The sequence below is a fragment of the Lycium barbarum genome, chromosome 1, assembly GCF_019175385.1.
Source record: "Lycium barbarum isolate Lr01 chromosome 1, ASM1917538v2, whole genome shotgun sequence".
Classification (NCBI taxonomy): Eukaryota; Viridiplantae; Streptophyta; class Magnoliopsida; order Solanales; family Solanaceae; genus Lycium; species Lycium barbarum.
Genome location: NC_083337.1, coordinates 138,243,628 through 138,261,447, shown reverse-complemented (window position 1 = coordinate 138,261,447; position 17,820 = coordinate 138,243,628). Strand labels below are relative to the sequence as shown.

The 17,820-nt window shown below is 36.5% G+C and overlaps 1 protein-coding gene across 1 annotated transcript; it reads left to right on the top strand.

Annotated features, from left to right (window-relative positions):
* The first annotated feature begins 11,163 nt into the window (after positions 1–11,163).
* Positions 11,164–11,671, top strand: LOC132614904 (uncharacterized). Its single transcript, XM_060329465.1, has 2 exons — positions 11,164–11,334; positions 11,436–11,671. Exons 1-2 carry the CDS (start codon positions 11,164–11,166, stop codon positions 11,622–11,624), a joined length of 360 nt encoding a protein of 119 aa, XP_060185448.1. The 3' UTR covers positions 11,625–11,671.
* Positions 11,672–17,820: the final 6,149 nt, after the last annotated feature.

Below are 17,820 nucleotides of genomic sequence, written 5' to 3'. Positions count from 1 at the left end.
CCAACTTGAGAAGGTCCTAGACAACAACTATTAACAATCCATCCCATCTAACCTGAAACAAACAATTCAGGAAAAAATAGGAGGAAAGAATACAAAGCTAGCCTGCCTGCGTAGTTCTCTAAATAAAGATCAGGAAGGACTAAGACAATGCCAACAGTCAAACAGCTGACTGACCGATGACTACAACAGATCTATTTTACAATTTTTTAAGGGCTGCTAGTGATCAAAGAAGGCACATCAATGCTTTGGCTGAAGAGGTGTTCCAATCAATGCAAAATCTAGAACACAGCCATCCTTCCAGCTGATATATGGTGGTTTTGCTGATTTAGGAGAGGCATCACAAGGTGAAAAAGATACACAAGGCCGCTTATCTTCATTTCTACGAACCTGATCATAAATCAGCAGCTCTGGCATCTCTTCCACTTCGACATAATGCTTTGTTGGGCTTTCTGGCTGATATGTTGATGACTACATTTCAAAAAGAAAATGTAATTTAACAAATCAGAAATTGAATACATAAACACTGTATAAAAAGATTGAATAGACCCCTAAATATATACGTAAAAAAAAGAGTGTCGGGAATGCAAATACCTTCGTTGATGCTCCTAGATGCACATGGACATCATCTGCCATAGGGGTACTGGATCAGCAAAATGTTTTTATAATAACAATATAACAAGGTTCAAGTATCATTTAGTGCCTTACCATGATCTAATCCAACTTCCTTAAGAAAACAACTCATGTCCATTGCCTTTCTCTGTGCTTTGATACAATCCTGATGATTATGGAGAAATTTCTCTTCTGCAAGAGATGACTTGTTTGAGTTTGTAAGATCACCTAGTGCTTTCCTGCCACCCTTTTTCTCAATACCTTTAGAATAGTCATCTTTCCTTCCTGCACTAATTTTGTTTCTAGAGGCATCATCTTTCCCAATAGAAATCACATTCGCGGAATTATTTTTCTTTGATGTCTGCAGAGCAGAAGGCTTTGCTGAGTTTGAGATATCATTAAGTGCAGAAGAATGGATTAGCCATTCTTCTCCCAGTAAAATTAGTGCAATATTATCCTGCAAATCATAGTTGTGGTGATCTGATGAATACCAAAATAGAAGCAGAGCAACAAGGAAGGGGTGATTAAACAACAAACATACTATGATAAACCTAAACTCCAAGAATTTTGTAGTTGTACTACAGAAGATACTAACATATCAATGACTTTCCAAAGGAGAGAATTGGACATCACCTGCCTATGATAAGCAGAAACATCTGGTGCATTGTTAATGATCAATCAATTTGGTAATTGCATTTCTAAATACGAAGATGAAACACCAGATTGGCCCCATCAGGTTGCATGGGATAAATAATCTTCCATCAATTAGAAAGCCAGAGGGCATAGTTTTAGCCATCATATCATATCCTGAAATTTACAGGCTAAAGGCACTCTCAAAAAATCACAAATTACCTCTCCTCCCATCACAGCTAATTTTAAACACAAAAAGGTGTCATCTAATTCTCTGTGATTACTTCTTTTTCTCTTTTCTCCGGGAAAAAAAAAAACACTGGAAGTCTTTTTTCCTTGACATTTTTATTTGTGAATTAGTGCAATAGTTGATGAAATATTTGTTGTTTACATCATTTGAAAAACCTATCAAGATCAGATTGCCACACTTCTCTTACGAGAAAGAACAAGTGGAATCTTCTTTACTTTTACCCCTACACAAACGGCAGTACACTTCTCCTCTTTATATTCATGGGCACTGTTAATCTTCTATCCCTCTGTCCCAATTTATGTCATAATGGATTTCGAGAGTCAAACTTGACCGTGAATTCGGACCTACAATCTTTAAGTTTTTTGAAAGATAATTTACATAATTAGAAACTAGATACTAAAAAGTACTATAAGTCACAATAATTAACAATTTAAACTATTTAAAGGGCATACGAATAAATTGCGGTCAAAGACCTTGTTTGACTCTCGAAAAAACGAAAAGTAACACATAAATTGTAACAAAGAAGAAGATGAAGTAAAGATAGGATTTTTATGGGTGCAATTTATTTAGGTATTTTCTATTTTAATGTTAACATTTCGGGTCAGCAGATGGGCTTTCGTTTGGGCTAAGCTATGGGCGTAGTTTAAGATTAACAACATTGTCATATTATATACTGCATTGTAACGAATCAAGGCCATGTCTTCTGATGAATGAAAATTTCTATTATCTTTCTATTATTTCCTTTTCCATTTATTATACAAAAATTACCAAAAATAGTTCATTTCTTCACATTTGGTATCAGAGCTTTGATCTTAGCTTAACAATGGTCGATCAAAACGCTGCTGCTTGTGCTTTGGAAAGTACAGATGGGTTAAAAATTTTGGAGAACAAGTTTCTTTCCTTCTCCAAAGAAACTAACAAGAAATTTGACCAGATGCAAGCAAAACAGGATTTGTTCAGTTCCAAGCTGGATGAGATGAAGGATTTCGCTGCTTCTTCCAAAAGAGTGGAAGAAATGTTGTTGAACTTGAGATTAAGGGGCAAAACTTCAGGTGCGTCGGCAGATCTGGCTAGTGCAACGGCGGCAATACATGGTCCGTCAAATTGAGATGAAGGACAGTCGTCGGTTGGTAATCTAAGAGCTCAAACCTCTATATCTCAACAAAACATGACCCCCACCGCATTTCGAAACCTAGTAATGTCACCATCACCCTTACCTGGTAACCCTAATTTTTCACCTATCCATTCACCCTTCACCACAGAAACCATGTTCTCTATATAACCAAGCCCATCCACAACCTTTGCAAACACCCCACTAAACTCTGTTTTTAACACCCCTCTAAACCCAGCTGCCATGAATATACCCCCATGTTCCGTACCCTCAATGCCACCCTCAATACCCAATCGTTCCAGTCAACTGGGTGGCTAGATCCCATTTGGGTCTTTCTCTCAAGCCGCTTTGAGTTGGCATAACACGAACCCACAAGGTCCAGCAAGTCATGATCACCAGGCTAGTTTCGGAAGAGCCCCGCAAGCAAAACTCGCATTCCCAGAATTCGACGAAGTAAATCCTAGGGCAACGTTGGATCAGGAGATGCGAATTTTTTTTTGAATTTATATCAAGTGCTAATATATGTAGCATTGCATTTAAAAGATTTTGTTGATAATTGGTATGATAGTTATGTGGTAGACCACGGTGGAAAAGTAACTTGGGCTGAGTTCAGTTTGGACATTTGCCAACGATTTGGTAATGCTTTACCGGTTAATATCATCGCTGAATTTAATCGTTTAGAACAAACCAGTGATGTTGAAAGTTACCAAAGGAAATTTGAAGGACTTAAATGTCTAGCAACACTGATTAATCCATGTTTAAAAGAGCACTATTTTGTTTACTGTTTCATTGGAGGTTTAAGCCCAGAAATACAGCCCTTAGTCCAGAATGCTAACCCAACGACCCTTTTAGAAGCTTACAAGAGTGCCAAACTATTTGAAAAGTCCATGGCTGCTCTCTGTAAGCAAATCTCTATCAAACTAACCCCCAGAAATACCCAGGCCCATTCAAAATTTGTTCCCTACCAGCCCAGTTACCGAGCCCCAGCGGTTGTTAACACTAAAGTTGCTACCGCTACCAAACCCCTAACTATTGATCAAATGCGCGAAAGAAAGTTGTGCTTTAAATGCCACGACAAGTATTCACCTGGTCACCAATGTAAGCCCAAATCCTTACACTTAATGGAGGGCGAATAATTCGTGGATGCTGCAGATGAGCTAGAACCAATAGTGGAAGAGGATCAACAGGCCCATGAGGAAGGAGAGGTGTCACTGTTGGCGCTATTGGGCCATGACAAGGCCCCTTCAACCATCAGAATTGAAGGTTGGGCCAAGAAACAAAAGCTAGTCATTTTAATTGATAGCGGGTCCACCCATAGTTTTGTGGATCCCCAAATTGTAAAGAACATACAGGCCCAAGTCGAGCCTTTACCTCTTTTATTAAGAGTCAAGGTGGATAATGGCCAATTTGTGTTTTGTGACAAAGTTTGCACACAGTTCGCTTGGTCTATGAAAGGGAATGAATTTAAATTTGATATGAGATTGCTCAAGGTTGGGGGTTATGATTTAGTCCTAGGGATGGATTGGGTAGATTCTGTTGCTCCAGTTATACTCCACACAAGGCCCCTAAGCATTTCATTTTTTAGAGATTCAAGGCTTATAACATTACAAGGCCTTACTGATTCTTCTGAATTAGACACAATTGAAGCAAGGGAAGTGAAGAAGGTAATTGACAAAGGCCAATGCAACTATATAGCTCAACTGTTAACGGTAGCGGTGACCACTAGCCCTGAGGCTGAAATTCCAAGAGTGGTAATGGGTCTATTGGGCCGTTATGATGATCTGTTCGTCTAGAGCCTGTGATCACTACATTGAATTACCCGGGTCAAAGCCAATTAACTTCCGACCTTTATCGTTATTTATTTGAACAAAAGAATGCGAGCGAAGAAATTGTGGCTGAAATGCTTAAGGCTCAGACTGTGTCCACGAGTATATCACCTTTTGCGTCCCCAGTTTTATTAGTTAAAAAGAAAGATGCAACTTGGAGATTATGCGTGGATTATCGAAGACTTAATGAAATCACGGTTAAAAACAAATATCCCATAACGGTGGTGGAAGACTTTTTCTCTAAATTGGATTTGCGTTCCGGTTACCACTAAATTCGGATGAGACAAGGTGACGAACAATTGACAGCTTTTAAAACCCATCATGGGCTGTGGGAATTCAAAGTTATGCCTTTTGGGCTAACTAATGCACCAACCACGTTAGGCCTTGATGCATCAGATTTTTGGCCCGCATTTGCGAAAATTTGTCCTTGTATTTTTCGATGACAGTCTGGTTTATAGTACAAACTTGGATGAACATGTGGTACACCTACAAATTGTGTGTGACATTCTGAGACTTAACAAACTATTTGCTAAACGTTCTAAGTGTACGTTTGCCCAAAAATCCGTGGAGTATTTGGGCCACCTGATTTGGGGAGATGGTGTCAACACTGACGCCACCAAAATTGACGCGATGTTGAATTGGGCTCAACCCAAGTCCATTAAGGAATTGACAGGCTTCTTGGGCCTAACGGGCTACTACCGCAGATTCACCAAGAATTATGCTATTATCAGTAAGCCCCTAGCAAACTTGCAAAAAGAAAGGCAACTTCCAGTGGTATATTGAAAGCAACACAGGCTTTTGAAGATCTGAAACAAGCCATGGTTCGTGCACCCGTATTAGCTCTTCCAGATTTTAGTATTCCATTCGTGGTGGAAATGAATGCTAGTGGTAAAGGGGTTGGGGCAGTGTTGACTCAAAAGGGAAGACCTATTGCTTTTTTAAACCAGGCCCTAAGTCCTAAACATTTAGGACTCTCTACTTATGAGAAAGAGCTAATTGCTTTGTTAATAGCTGTGGACAAATGGCGCCATTATCTCCAGCCCTGCCATTTCATCATAAAGACGGACCATTTTAGCTTAAAGTTTCTTAAGGACCAAAGGATAACCACATCTTTACAACACAAAGGGGTCACCAAATTACTCGGGTTGAGCTATGAGATACAGTTTAGAAGAGGGGCAGAAAATGGTGCAGCAGATGCACTCTCTAGGAACTATGACGAGGCCAAGTGTACTGGTCTCACGGTCACACAACCACTATGGGTCGAGGACTTACTGGTTAGCTACGAGGGAGATGCCCAAGTTCAGAAAATGCTAACACAATTAGCAATTAACTCAAGTGCAGCTACAGAGGTGAAACTAGATCAGGGAATCTTAAGGAGACAAGGGAAGGTCTAGGTTGGGGCCAACGGTCAACTTAGAGAGAAAATAGTTACAGAAATGCATTGCACTCCATGGGGTGGACATTCAGGCATTTTCGGTACTTATCAGAGAATCAAAGCTCTTTTCTTTTGGCCTAACTTACACGAAGACATCAAACAATTTGTGAAAGCATGTGAGGTATGTCAAAGGAACAAAGAGGAAAATGTAGCTTACCCCGGCCTTTTGCAGCCCATACCCACTCCAAACAAGGCCTGGGAACACTTAGCCATGGATTTTATAACGGGACTGCCCAAATCTAAAGGGAAAGACGTCATCTTGGTGGTGATTGAAAAATTCACCAAGTATGCCCATTTCTTTGCCTTGACCCATCCCTATGATGCCAGTCAGTTAGCTCAGCTATTTTTAGACAACATATGCAAGCTACATGGAGTACCAAGCTCCATAATCTCAGACAGGGATCCTATATTTGTAAGTACGTTTTGGAAGGAGCTATTTAAAGGTTTACAAGTGCAGCTTAAACCTAGTACCGCTTACCATCCCCAAACCGACGGACAATCGGAACGACTCAATCGTTGTCTAGAGACATACTTGAGGTGTATGACAGGACACAAGCCGTCAGATTGGAGCAAATGGCTAGCCCTTGCAGAATTATGGTACAACACAAACCACCACTCAGCCATTGGCATGACACCTTTCAAGGCCTTGTATGGATACGAACCACCCCAGCCAACCTTCGAACTGATTGCTCAATCAAAGCTGGATTCAATTGATCAAATCCTGAGAGAACGACAACTAATGAGTAAGGTGTTACAAGACAATCTCAGAAAAGCTCAAAGTTGTATGAAACATTACGCTGATGGTAAAAGAACTGAAAGGAAATTCGAAGCAGGAGATTGGGTAAATAATTTCCAAACCAATACAGAAACAGAAATGAAGAACCAATGTCGAAATGTTCAACAAAGAACGTAACCTAGAAGCATAAAGGGACATGCATGAAATAATACTAGCAGAAGCAAGAAATTGGAATTTGCTTTCTTGAAAAATAAATGGAAATTTCTATGGTAGAATTACTAAGACAGAAAACTCACAGAATTGATTTGACCAACTTAAATTTTCAATCTTGTTCTGAATTTTATCCAAAAAGTGATTTATTGGATTTCTTTGTGCGTTAGTTACTCCTGAAAGTTTTGAAGTTGCAAAACGGTAGATTTTTGGCGATATATAGAGTCGCAACGGTCATATTTCCCCCACTATCCCTTAACCCTATTTTACTTTTTATTAGGGTCCGTTTAAGGAATTAAGTGGGTTGTTCCGGTTTAAATTTATTTCATATTTAATTGGAACACGGTTGTTAAAATCTTACTAAAATTATGAAATAATTTTTTTTTTTTTCAACATCTAAAGTCAAAAAGAATTTCATTAAATAAATAAACCTAAAATTTTGAACACATTCTCTTCACAGTGATTTAGTTTTAAAGTACTCAAACGATGTTAACAAAATATTTGACACCTATATTTGTAAAAAATACTATCGACATTTTCTTTTATTTTGATAAAAATCATAAAATATTATTTCCTTTGAGTTCAATCTAAATAAACATAATGTTTGAACCTATCTTTATTTTTAAATATCATATCCTCGTATAAGTAATGCTTTGATTTTTTTTTTCTTGGTAAGAAAATTGTTTATTTACAAAACGAAATGCTTTGATTTTTTCCTTGTATATAGTAACTTTTATGTAGTTTTTACAAAAGTTTATATTATTTCAAATTTTATGAAAACTTTATGCCCGAACTCACTGGAAAATTAGATAATTTGACCTCGTACACCAAATTGTGTCACATAAATAAAGTGGGAGGAAGAGAATATTATTTTTATGCTCTACTCTATTTTTTGGTGCAATTACAAATTACATCCTTAGGTATTTCATTAACATATAATACTCTTTAAATTTTCTAATAAGCTTTTAAAAGTTGATCCTTCTTAGCGTTGCTTTCTATTCTTACGTACTATTCCTTTATATCCATTTCTTTCCACCACAATTCATTTTCAGACATAACGAAACACGACATAAATATTACTACACTTTCTTTTTAAGTGGAAATTACCAGAGTTGAGCTTCCATTGAGCTTTTTTAAAGAATAAAAAACAGAGGATTCACGTATACTAAACACCATGTCCTCACCACCATGTATATACAGGCGGCTGACATTTTAGTCTATAGTAAATATCTCACCCGGACATCAACAATTTACATTTAAGAGTTTGAGTTGATTATATACTTTATAAATCTATATAGCTTCAAATGTTCAAACCTTACGAATCTCTTTTGGTTTGTATAAATAAATCAAACTTGCAATTGACGTTATGCGTAAATGATTGGCATAAGCAGAATGTTAAATCCAAAAAATGCTTACAATATTCACAAGTGCATTTTGAAATGTATGTTATTAAGACCCTTTAACAAAACAATACCTGATATTAAGATTCTACATATCTTATCAAGTCAAAGTATACATGGCTTGGAGAACTCCGTTATTTGCCAAAATTATTGAGAAAGAATCGCCCCATTGAGTAAAAAAACCGAAAGTAAAATATATTTCGTGATTGTTCTGAGAAGGAGTGTGAAAAACTTATATGTCCTTCACCTTAATTTATAGTATGGTGGGATACATCATGTATGAAGGAAGAAGGTATGCATTTATGGATATTTGGAATATGTTTATAAACTTTACATAGATAGAGTGATAGAGAAGGTGAAATGGACAACCACTTACCGGTTATTTAACACCCATTTGCAGCTATTTAAGAGCTTGTACAACCTAATAATGTGAAAGAAACATTTTTCCACATTAAACACCATGCGGTGCAATAATTGGGATAGTGGAATTAATGAAAAAATAGAGAAAATGCAAATAAATGTCAAAAAAAAGAGAAAAAAGATAAATAGAAATAGAAGTCATACAGAGGTGTCACATCACCTTGTCTATGCCTAGCTTTATATTATATATAGATTATTAGCTAAAAGCGGTGTTATTTGTATATTAAAATTTTGATATACGGGATAAGCTAATCAGATTCTGATTCTGATTTTTGTCTAGAATTATATGGATATCTTGATTTTGGACCAAATGATTGAAATGGATTAGCAAACTATTTTATTGTTAAAAGTAAGATCAGAATCGGACTCTCCCGTATGGTGGTAGGATAATGGAGGAGAGCCAACAAGCCCACATTAAAGAGAAGCACTAACAGATTTTAAGAAACAGTACACAACACTTTAGATAAATCTCACATCAAAACGGGGAGAAAAGTAAAGATTTTATAAGGTATAATATAAATTCATATGCTATGTGTGTTATTGGACCCGATGATGACTAGTCCTAGAAATAAATTTGTAAGGTTTATTAGGCCAAAATGAACGATATGTACCATAAACTTGGACCGTGACAAGTCACCCATTAAAGCCTTATAAAGTAGGTGTTCTTTGGTGCCCAAAAAACTTTTTTTTTGCGCGGAGTGCCCTTCTTTTGGGCTGGTCTTTATATTTTACCTCTCATTTATGCATTCTTTAATTTTTGCCCCTGCCGCCTGTTTAATGAAAGTTTTTTGACTAAATTACCCTTACCCCATTAAAACCCTTTCTATTTCGTCATTTGCCCTTTTCTTTTCTTTTTTTGCTTCTTCGTTTCTCCTCTGTTTTGTGTCTGTCTTATCTGTTCTAAAATTTAGGTACGAATTTGGATCTTTTACTCGTTTCAATATTTGTTTTTTATGTTAAATTGTTGTTTGTTGAATTGATATCTTTGTCTTCGTCGTATTTTATATTTAAATTGATCCTTTTTTATTTAAAATTATAGTGTTTGTATGATTTTTTGAACTTTAGTTTCGTTCCCCATGTATATATTTTGGTTTTTTGAATGTCGTAATATGTTTTAGTTGATTTTGATATACGTTTTGGTTTTCTCTTTGTTGAATCTTTGAAGTTTTGCCTGTGAACAGCTGTTTTATGTTGTTGCTGTTGTTTTTGTTTAATAATCTGATTTTTGTGAAGAATGTATTTGTGCGAGGCGGCATATGCCTGTTCCGGCAGAATTTTTGTTTTTTGAAACTGAATTTATGCCTATTCCGGCATAATTTCGTGATTTAAGTTAGTTTGTATGTGTTTTGATTTTTTGGTCTTTTTTTGTTTGTTAATAATGTTGGTTTTTATGAAAGTTTATATGTTTTCCTGATTATAAACTTTAGTTTAAGATTTTTGGTGTTTTTTTTTGTTTAGTAACCTGTGTTTTCATGAAGACTGTGTTTGTCTGAGGCAACATATGCCGGGTTCGGCAGAGTTCTTGGTTTTTAAAACTGAAGTTATGCCAATTCCGGCATAAAGTTATGTCTGTTCTGGCATAACTTCATGAATTAAGTTAATTTATGTGTGTCTTGATTTTTTGGTGTTGTCTTGTTAATAATTTTGGTTTTTATGCAATCTTACGTGTTTTTGGTGTTGTTTTGTTAATAATGTTAGCTTTTTATGCAATCTTATGTGTTTTGGTTCTTTCTTCTATTATGCAGGTATTTGTGTACCAGTATAGGGGCTGATTTTTTATTATGGTATATGTTAATTATTTTCATTCTCATTTTTGGTTTATTCTTATGTAAATTCTTGGTTTCTGTTGACATTAATTTTTCTTTTATAGGAGGAACATCCCTTGGTTAAGTTTGAACACTGGGTTGAAGGAGGTGGCATGTGGAGTGGTGATTTTCATTTTCGGAGTTTGATTTTGTCCTTTTTGAGTGTCTCTCAATTGGACTTGTTGAAAAATGGTGTGTTTGGACAGTTTATGGATTTGGTTGATGTCCACCTGAGTGATAGTATTTTCTATTGCTTGATCTTATCGCAACTTTCATCTAGTAATGATAGTGCGTTAAAGTTTAAGATATTTGATCGCATGTGTGTATTTGATTCCGAGTCTTTCCGTCTTATTACTGGTTTGGATTCTTGTGTTGGCGATTTTAGTGTTGTGTCTAGCAGACCAAATAGATTGTTGAGACTTTATTTTCCAAATCAGGATAGAATAAGGTTGTGTGATCTCAAGAGTTTCTTACAGATCAAGTCAAGTAATCGTACTGGTGGTTTTTGGGAAAGATCTAGTGATCATGTTAGACTTGTTGAGGTCTATATAATGGAGAGGGTTTTGTTGGGTCGTAACGAGAAATGTGTTGTTAAAGGTCATCTAATGAATATAATTGATGATGACAGTCTTCGAGTGTCTTATCCTTAGGACTCTCTTAGTTTTAATTGGTTGGTACGGTCGATTCGTGGTTGTGTGAAGACTTTCAAGAGCATGCCATCTACACGTTATATGATTAGTAGTTTCCCTTACGCTTTAAATGTGTGGCTGTTGGAGGTTTTCCCTATCTTTCGAGGGTTTTCAAGTTTTCATGGTCTGAAGTCTCCTCGTATGTTGTCTTGGGGTCCTTCAAAGCAAGTTGATTATAAAGTTATTACTGATAATTTCTTCCATGCTGAAAAAGTATGCGTTTCCCTTTTGTTGATGCTTCTTTTTATTGGTTTTTTTTCCCTCTTGTTATTTTTGTGTTTTTGTCTAATTGATGTGTTTATATTGTGTTATAGAGATTCAAGAAATTTATTGTCCATGCTGTTGTTGTTGGTACGGAACAAGAGATGCTGGATTATCCAGTTGCACTTAAATTTCCTGATGATTCAGGCCCTTGTTCTTCCCGTGCGGTTTTGCCATCTCAAGTTACTTCTCAGATAGTTGATGTAGGTTGTACTTTGCCTTTTGTGTTTTTGGTTGTTTAACTGAATTCTGAGTTAGAGGCCTTGTGGTAGAGTATTTTAGTAGGAGACATTTTTGTAGTCTTTTCTGTTTTGGTTATGGAAATTAAAGTTTATGCACCTTGAGGCATACTTTTTGGTTTTGCAAACGTAGAATCTGCCCCTTCCGGCATACATTTCTCCTTTCATATTTCAGTTCTGCCCTTACCGGCATACTGTTCTCATTTTGAGACTAATTTTAGTAGGTAACACATTTTGCAGTCTTCTCTGTTTTGGTTTTGGAAATGAAAGTTTATGCCCCTTGAGGCATATTTTTTGGTTTTGCAAACTTAAAATCTGCCCCTTCCGGCATACATTTCTCCTTTCATATTTGAATTCTGCCCCTATCGGCAAACTGTTTTCATTTTCAGACTTCAGTTATGCCGGGTCCGGCATACTTGTTCAACATTAATTTAATGATATCAAAAGTAATGTGTTGTTTTATTGATCTGTTATACAGGGTGTTTTGTCTAGTGTGAAGAAGCAACTTGATGATGAACGATCTACAATTGTCAATCAAGTAAAGGTATGACTTTTTATTTTTTTATTTTTGAGTTTGTTAATATGATATGTATACTTTGCATGCTGCATTCGTTGTTTTTGTTTATTCTCATTTTCTTTTCTTCTTTGTTTAAATTTTTTTTTCGTTGTTTTGTAGTCTTTGGATAGCCGTTTCGAAGAATTGGATAAGAATTTTGTTGGTGTGATTAATGCTGAGGATAGCTTAGTTCGTGTACATGATGAAACAAAGTCATGTGTAGCAGCTTCTGAAAGTGTTAAAAGAACTTGTTTAGAAAGTAGACTTGACAGTTTGGAAAGTAAATTTGATTATGTGATGCATTGTGTTGAAAGTTTAGTTCGACTGCATAGCGAAAACAAATCTTGTAAAGCTTGTGCATCTGGTAAAAGACAACCTGATTTGGTTTATTCAATGAATGATGAGGTGAAGTTAGATGCACATCTTGGAAAAGATTTGCAGGAATGTATGGAGAATATGCTTTGTAAAGCAAGGTCTACAAAAAATGAGACGTCTCCCATGCTCGATATGCTCTGTGATGCTGCTGTTTCTTCATCAAGTCAACTGTCTGATAAAACTCAAACTCTTTCTCAGTTTGAAAAGGAATTTGTGAAGGAAAATGAAGACCGCGCAAAAAAAAAAGCACTTAAAGTAATTGCTGCAATTTATAATGCTTTTCAATGCGGAGATTATGTGTTTTCTTCTAATGAAGCATCACAAAATGTAAATGAAGTAGCAACTGTTGTTGAAGATAGTAGAAAACGTCCGAGATGCGAAGATGGAAACAAAGAAGATGATGGTTATCCTAATTGGTATTTGCTTACACCAAGCAGTACTCCAGTTGAGAAACAGTTGAGTTCTGCTGTTGAAGATATATACTGTCACGACCCAACCCCGTGGGCCATGACTAGTGCCCGAGTTGGACACTCATATACGTACCTGTTAAATATAGACAACTGATTCTTACGAACAATATGGAAACTTTGCAAAAGAACCTCAAAGGTTCACAACGTCATCATATGAAGGTCTCCCGATAACCTGTCTCCTGAGGAGTCACAACTAATGAAAATATAATATGATACGCAAGCCGACAAGGCTTCCACAACATGTCAATACCATACATAAGCCGACAAGGCTGTCACAATATGTCAATATCATACGTAAGCCATATAGACACAGCTGAGCAAAACTTATACACAACCCACACATATGTCTACAGACCTCTAAGAGTACTAATAGTGAAATATGACGGGACAAGGCCCCGTCGTACCCCTAGATAAACATATGCATATACATCGTAAGATCTTAACCAAAAGTCTAGACTCCGGAACAACGGAGCTCTCCAAGACAGCTGAGTAGAAGTCCTATGCTGACGGGTCACCAAACCGACTATCTGTACCTGCGGGCATGAAACACAGCCCCCCGAAGAAAGGGGGTTAGTACGGAATATGTACTGAGTATATAAAGCATTAAATACAGTAAAAGGATCATAACTGAAATAAGGAGTATAGAAAACAAGTACAATGTCCAGAATACCAAAACACTTGCCTTTGAAACATAAATCATGCATGTCAATATCATATATCATACCCGGCTCATCATGGGACTCGGTGACATAATCATATCATCATCATATACATATATACCGTACCCGGTCCTCTAGTGAGGGACTCGGTGAATAAAGTCATCATATGCCCTCCTGGCCGCCATAACATGTCATCATATCATCATATCATTATATATATATATATATATACCGTACCCGGCCCTCTAATAAGAGACTCGGTGAATAAAGTCGTGTACACGTATACCGTACCCGGCCCATCATGGGACTCGGTGCCATAATCATATCATCATATACATATACCGTACCCGGCCCTCTAGTAAGGGACTCGGTGAACAATGCAGTGGAACTGTGCACAAAAATATACCCGGCCCGGGACTCGGTGAATGATACAATAACAGTATGCACGAGTAGAATATCATGAGCAACCATATGCCACTACATCATCATCTGAGACTCAATAGAATCAGTGGAATAACTAACACTCGAATATCAAGACAATAGTCATGGTAAGTATGGATGTCAATAAGAACTATATCAAATAGAGTTAATCATTACAGAGTCTTTAAGAATAGGAACTCTTACACACCAACCACTATCCAAAGTGTAGAGGACTCGAGGGGAAACTCAATCACTTAAGAGTTCTAGCCTCAAGAAGTGAATAAGAATCATGAATCACACTCAAGACTTATGAATAGAATTACCCCAAAGTTCATATCATTCATCACTTAAATCTAAGACATGCCAAAAGAAAGAAGGGACAACTTTACATACCTGCTGAAGGTTAATCGCACTCTCGTTCGCTTCGTCGCTCTTTTAGCCTATTTAATACAAGAGTAATGTTATCGTCAGTAACTATACTTTCTAGTTCGTAAATCCGCAGCCCATCGCTCGTTGAACTTATTCTTTAACTTATACATTCTCGTTTAGGGTTTTTCATTATTAAGGACTTAACGAAAATCGGGCAGCATTTCCTCTATATATTCGCCTAACCCGAATTTCCAATTACTCTCCTGTTAACACAGAAATACCAACAACAGAGATATACATATAAAATTCTCACAATTCAGCCCATAACAATTCCAACAACCCCACAACTTCTCTAATCCATTTCAACCCACAATTTCCTATAACATCAATTTTATGCATTTTCTTACTTCCAATTTCATCCAATCCAATTTTAATAATTCCATTACAATACTATTAACACAATTACACCACAAAATAAGAAAATCTTACCAAATTTTTCCCGGAGGAATTTCTACGGTCAATTGCTCCAATTTTACAATTTCTTCTTCTCCAACTTAATTTCCAATGTTGCTATCACCTCCTTGAACTTGTAATTCACTTGAACTTAATCAAATCAAGAAATCAAAATTATTTTTTTCCTCCATCCATGGCTGGCCGTGAGCAGCCATGGAAATAACTCCTCTTTTTTTTTTTTTTTTTTCAATTAGAAATTCATTTTGACAAAATGAATCATGGCTAACATGATTCATCATTTATATAGGGTTTCTCACTATAGGACACATGTCCATTCTTAGTGACTCACCAAAATTCCCCCCCTTTTTTTTAATAAATCGGGTGGGGCCCACTTTCAATAATTAAATTAATTAATTTAATTAATCACTAATTCCTACTTAGTAATCTAATCACAATTAATTAATCCCTAATCTCCAATAATATTTTTACACTAAATAAAATTTATAAACAATTTTATGTTCTAATTAAAATTGAAAATTAAAGGTTCGTATTTCATGTCCGAAAATAATTCCGCCTCCAACTTGAGTCGATTTACTTGTGAATAATTCGACGTATAAACATACGGGGTATAACATCCTTCCCCCCTTTAGAACATTCTTCCTCGAATGTTAAACTGGTCCTGAACTCCAATACTTTCTCAGGTGTTCTCTTATTTAATTATGCCCTTCACGTACCTCTTCCATTTGTCGATTCGCTATAATTCACTATAACGCATTTCGGATCTCTAAGTAACCATTCCTGTAATATTTCTCTTTTTTTTATCTCGCCTCGCGAGGCAATAATTCCACGTCGTTATCTTTACTCTCGTCTTTATTTCGCAGTCGGTTGTCAGTTGTATTGCGAGCTCTTCTGCTGAAATGTTACTGTCTCTCTTGTCTGCATAGGGTTCAGTTGTACTGTCATTGATTGATTCAGACTTGTACTCATGGTGCACGTAGTCATGACTCAGCTCTTTCCTTTTCGATTGTTATTCCCTTAAGATGATACATCGTTCACTTCACTTTACCTTCTAATCTTTAAATAAGATATCGTAACGTGCAGACATCCCTCATAGATTTATTAGATTTTACAATTCTTGGAGTATTCATACCTCCGGTAACTTGTAGACCCTGCTTTGTCTTGCTGTTACAGTCCGTATTCTGGAATCCTCAGCATCCTGTGTCACTTTCTGACTTTATTTTAAAGGTCTCTAACTATCACTTGCTTTTACTTCTTGATCTCGACCTTTAGGGTTGGCTATCAAGTAGCACTAGGGTTCCTTCATTTTACAACTTTACTGTCATCCAGTAACCAGTAACCCGCTTGTTCTGATTGTCTCGGTTAAATCATTTCGTAATTTCCTTTACCCTAACTGGCAATGCTTTAGGCATATTATCTCGTGTCATTTCTCTATTTCTGATTCAAACTCTTCTATTGCCCCTTTACTCAAATTTGCTCTTAGTTCTCCTATCACGCATCCTATTGCAATCTTTTATAAGAGTATGTGTAGGTGCTCAAATCAGCCCAGAAAATACTTTAGCGTCGTCTCACTAGTCTTTATGCAGACCTTACATTCTTCGCTTGTATCTTTCAGTTGAGGCTCAACTACGGTTTTTGCCCTCAGTACTAATTATATCTCTGTAGTTTTGCCTTAAACCATCTTACACCTTCCTTTGATGTACCCAGAATATCACAACCGCATTGTTGTTACTGAATTCTTACTCCTCTTATCAAGTACTCACTTGGTCTCATTCTTAGCATATAAATATTTGTAGGTTGGATAACTATTCTTGTACAACTTGTATAAAGTGTATCTAATCTTAGTCAGAGTCTTCCTTTTTCCTGGTTCATTCTGCTTTATATATCCGTACTAAAACTCGTTTGTAGCCTTTCTTGTCATATCCCTTTCCTTTCTCTTTTGCTACTTATGTGTTACAATGTCATTAGCCAATAACTCTGTTGCCAACATCTTAACCTCTAATCCAGTATAACCTTGCTATCCCTTATAATATCCTTTAAGTTACTTGTTACCATTCTCTTGTCGTATTCTTCCTTTTTATAAGCATCCACCTTCTGATGTCATATTGTCCAAGATCTTTACCAATAATTCTCAGCGCTGTCTCTAATACCATCTTGACTTCTATCCGTTTATTGCTGGCTTTCAAATCTTACTAACTTGTTTCAGCAAGGGACCTCACTTAAAGTTTAAGTATTCATATTAAACGTGTTGCAGTGTCAGTTGATTTCATCTTACACTTGCATTTCTCTCATCCGCTTCCCCCCCTTTAGGGTGTACCCACATCATTATCTATTTATATTCTACTTTATGTCCCCATTTCCAATTTTCAAATTCATATGATTCTTTTCCAACACATTTGGTATATTGCACCATATCCATGTCTTCCTTTGTATCATCTATGACTTAGATTATGAAACTCCAACACAATCACGGGGCGATGAGAACTCTCGATATATAGTACAAAATCTCGTCTGATGGTTGGTACTCGAGTAATATAATTAATGTAGCAATTTATCCAAAGCCATATTCCATTTATTCCGATCAGTAATTAGCTAGTGCTTATAGTCGTTTCAAATTCTCAATTAGGTAGCACTTATATTCTGATGGTAAGTGTCCCAAGTTTTCCTATAACACTATCTTTACTCCAACGGATATCACCTGTTTCTTTGAATAAATTCACAATGCATCAGTTGTTTCGCAATTCCACAATCCTTGCCCTTTAAGGATTTCACTATTTCCGAGGTGAAGTCACATACACGCAGTATTCCTTTACGCCTCATGCTTTTTCACCCTTATTGTATACCCAACGCTAACTTCTAGCTTACTCAAAATCATATCA